This window comes from Nematolebias whitei, chromosome 4, assembly GCF_014905685.2.
Source record: "Nematolebias whitei isolate Nwh7 chromosome 4, NemWhi1, whole genome shotgun sequence".
Lineage (NCBI taxonomy): Eukaryota > Metazoa > Chordata > Actinopteri > Cyprinodontiformes > Rivulidae > Nematolebias > Nematolebias whitei.
Genome location: NC_056501.1, coordinates 53,496,189 through 53,500,189, shown reverse-complemented (window position 1 = coordinate 53,500,189; position 4,001 = coordinate 53,496,189). Strand labels below are relative to the sequence as shown.

General features: G+C 38.2%; 1 protein-coding gene across 1 annotated transcript in view; it reads right to left on the bottom strand.

Moving 5' to 3' along the window:
* Positions 1-226: 226 nt before the first annotated feature.
* Positions 227-4,001, bottom strand: part of smim19 (small integral membrane protein 19) — a 12,739-nt gene continuing 8,964 nt past the window's right edge. The window contains exons 2-3 of the mRNA XM_037676041.1: positions 3,200-3,324; positions 227-999 (exon numbers count right to left, since the gene is read on the bottom strand). Of these exons, the coding sequence (XP_037531969.1) occupies positions 944-999; positions 3,200-3,324 (181 nt within the window). The 3' untranslated portion in view covers positions 227-943. The remainder of the gene's footprint in view (positions 1,000-3,199; positions 3,325-4,001) is intronic.

Here is a 4,001-nt window from a genome sequence, read left to right as displayed (position 1 = left end):
AACATTTGCTGCTGTTTAAAGAAACCATACGCAAGTTACAGACTAGAAAATCTGATTTGACTTTTTAAGTTTTCTAAGATATTTTGTTGTCAGATTATTTTCCAAGTTGCTCTTAATGCAGCATCAGGATAGAGACTTTAGAAAGTCAAACTTCAGTTAAGCATTAAAGAGATTTTTAAATAAGTACAAATTTACACATTTTCTCACAGAATAAACTACACACTGGTGGATTTGCATCTTTTATTAAACGGGGTTATTTGTGTTAAACTTGTTTTATCATCATGGTTTAGTACATTCATATGCTGTCAATGTCTCTGGGCAGAAGTTGCAGTTCTTTCTCTGAATGGAAAAATAAGAATCAGCAGCAGGTTTAGGCTCTGCAGAGAAGTTCATGATGACACACGACTACAACAGCCCTCTGGAAATCATCATCATCACTGGACTAATGCTCTGGTTTCATGTTCAACTTTGACATTAAGTACCACGATATTCTGGAATTGTATAATAATAACATAGATGATACAAGACATTTTCAGCGTCTAAGAAAATAAATAGCAAAAACAAACTAGTCGGAGCACTGATAAAAAACAACTACTAATTACACAATTTCTTTTAATAATCACTTTAAGAATCCTCAATTTAATATTCACCTGATTAAACAAATAACAAACATGACAAATAAAAACTAAGAGAATGAAAACATGTCGTGCCCCAGAAGAAGAAGTCACAGTTCATGTGGCTCTCAACGCAGATTTGAGCAGCAGCTCAGCGTGTGCTCTCTTTATGAGAGCTGGCCCTCCGCTTCTTGTTCAGCATCCAGCTGTGATCGTGTCCAGTGATGCTCAGGGAAGACAAACTGTAAACTCTGAGAGCAGGTTTTCACCAACTCTGGAAGTCCGTCACCGTGTGCGAGCGATGGAGGCTTGAGGTCACGAGCGTCCTCTCATTCCATGGACAGCTGCACGCTCTCCGTCTGCTGCTGCAGCTCAAACTTCCTGGCTGCAGAGCAACACAGGACGACACTCAGCACTGTGCCGGGGACGACTCACATAAAGACAAAGCTTTCAGGGACATTGAAACCCTCACTGCTCCACACACAACATCAGTTCTTCTCAAGGTGAGCGAGCCGACGAGGTCATATAAGAAGAAGATTTGAGCCCTGTCAGTATTTCTGTGGCCCACACTTAATACGAGGAGTACATTAAAAATTAGTTCTGCAAATGTGTCTTTTGTGCACGTACAAAATAATTTTCAAAATGACATAATAAACCACATAATATTTAATTAGATAAAAATGCTCATTATAGTTTGTTTTATCGTTGAAATTGAATATTCATTAATGATAAGCTTTACTTTGTCCAAAAATATCTTGTCTGTTTTATTAAAAACTCCCAGATTTTGTCCGGGTCCAACTATATCTGGACCTGGACCTATATCTGGACCTGGACCTATACCTGGACCTATATCTGGACCTATATCTGGACCTGGACCTATATCTGGACCTGCTGGACCTATACCTGGACCTGGACCTATATCTGGACCTGGACCTATATCTGGACCTGGACCTATACCTGGACCTATATCTGGACCTGGACCTATACCTGGACCTGGACCTATACCTGGACCTATATCTGGACCTGGACCTATACCTGGACCTGGACTTATACCTGGACCTATACCTGGACCTATATCTGGACCTGGACCTATACCTGAACCTATATCTGGACCTGGACCTATACCTGGATCTATACCTGGACCTATATCTGGACCTGGACCTATACCTGGACCTGGACCTATATCTGGACCTGGACCTATATCTGGACCTATACCTGGACCTGGACCTATACCTGGACCTACTGTATACCTGGACCTACCATTCTGTGTTGGTCTGTCTCTCCTTCCTGTCCTCTCAACCAGCCGGTCAAAGCAGATGGTCTCTTGTCCTGAGCTGGTTCTGCTGGAGGTTTCTTCCTGTTAAAGGGAGTTTTTCTTTCCACTGTCTCCACTGTGCTTGCTCAGGATGGGAGACTGCAACGAAGCCTAGATTCATCTTGTCTGCTGGATTCTTAGATAGAGAACTTTACTAACTGGCTTTTATGTGAATGTTCCTGTAAAGTCCTGAGACAACTTTGTTGTGAACTGGTGCTTTATAAATAAACTGAGTTGAATTGATATCCTGATGCTTGCTCAATAATCAATAATGAATTGAATTGAATTTGGTGCTTCATAACTAAACTGACCGCTGAATGTTGTGAGTGAGTCTTTTACCTAAAACAAGAATGTCCTGTGTGACATGCTGGATAATTCAATTCAAAGGTTCTTTGAATTGAGAAAACTCCACGGATGAGAAGTGAAACATCTTCTGTTACAAATAAAGTCTAGTTGTTTTTGTATTAAACGTTTTTTATTTTAAATTTTATTAAGCTTTTACTACTTTTTTAAGCAAATCAGTTTGACATATTTTAAAAACACGTTTCAAAGAAACAAAGATATCAGATTTCTTGTTTCACCAAATGGACATTAACAAACAAAATGAGCTCTAAAGAACAGCTGTTATATTTACATTATTATATTATATTATTATATTATTATATTATATTTTATTACATTAGGCTGTTATATTTACACTATTATATTATTATATTATTATATTATATTTTATTACATTAGGCTGTTATATTTACACTATTATATTATTATATTATATTATATTTTATTACATTAGGCTGTTATTATATTATTATAAAAACTCACTACTATTCAGTAGCTTTCAACACCAGATGATCTGTGTTTTGATCCTGTATGCTCCACACTGGTTTGTTGTCATTATCTGCATCGTTTTTATGTCTATATTCTGATTTACCTCATTTTGTATTTTGCTTTGTGTGTTACCTGTTGTTCTGTCTGTACAGCACTTTGGTTGGCTTCGTCGCTGTTTTAAGTGCTTTATAAATAAAGTGGTATGGTATGGTATAGGACTAAGTGAATATGGCACCTCAGACTGAAGAAGTCTTTTGGATGAAAGACAAAAAGTTTCTACAATTTTTTTTTTGTTTTGTTTTATTCAATGTCCAGAAGACCAGATTTAAGTTTTTTAGATAACTCAAAAATAATACTAGATTTGTAGGAGAGCCTGAGAAGTCTATTTGCTGACTCAAGAAGCTGTTGTGGAGCTGACTGTGTTGGACATGATGCTCACCCAGAGAGTGCATCTCCAGCTGCTGCCGCAGGCGGACCTTCTGCAGGCTGTCGTAGAAGCTGGGCTCAGGGCTGCTGCCCACAGTGGGAGGGAGCGCGAAGATCCGCATGATCTTCCTCTTGTTTCTAATCAAAACACAACAAGAGCACAAGTAGCATTATGAGAACAAGTAGCACCAAAAGAACAAGTAGCACCATGAGAACAAGTAGCATTATGAGAACAAGTAGCACCAAGAGAACAAGTAGCACAATGAGAACAAGTAGAACCATGAGAACAAGTAGCATTATGAGAACAAGTAGTACCAAGAAAACAAGTAGCATCATGAGAACAAGTAGCATCATGAGAACAAGTAGCATCATGAGAACAAGTAGCATTATGAGAACAAGTAGCACCAAGAGAACAAGTAGAACCATGAGAACAAGTAGCATCATGAGAACAAGTAGCATCATGAGAACAAGTAGCATTATGAGAACAAGTAGAACCATGAGAACAAGTAGCATTATGAGAAAAGTAGCATTATGAGAAAAGTAGCACCATGAGAACAAGTAGCACCAAAAGAACAAGTAGCATTATGAGAAAAGTAGCATTATGAGAACAAGTAGCATCATGAGAACAAGTAGCACCAAAAGAACAAGTAGCATTATGAGAACAAGTAGCGCTATGAGAAAAAGTAGTACCATGAGAAGAAGTAGCATTATGAGTAGAAGTAGCATCATGAGAACAAGTAGCATTATGAGAACAAGTAGCATCATGAGCACAAGTAGCATTATGAGAACAAGTAGCATCATGAGCACAAGTAGCA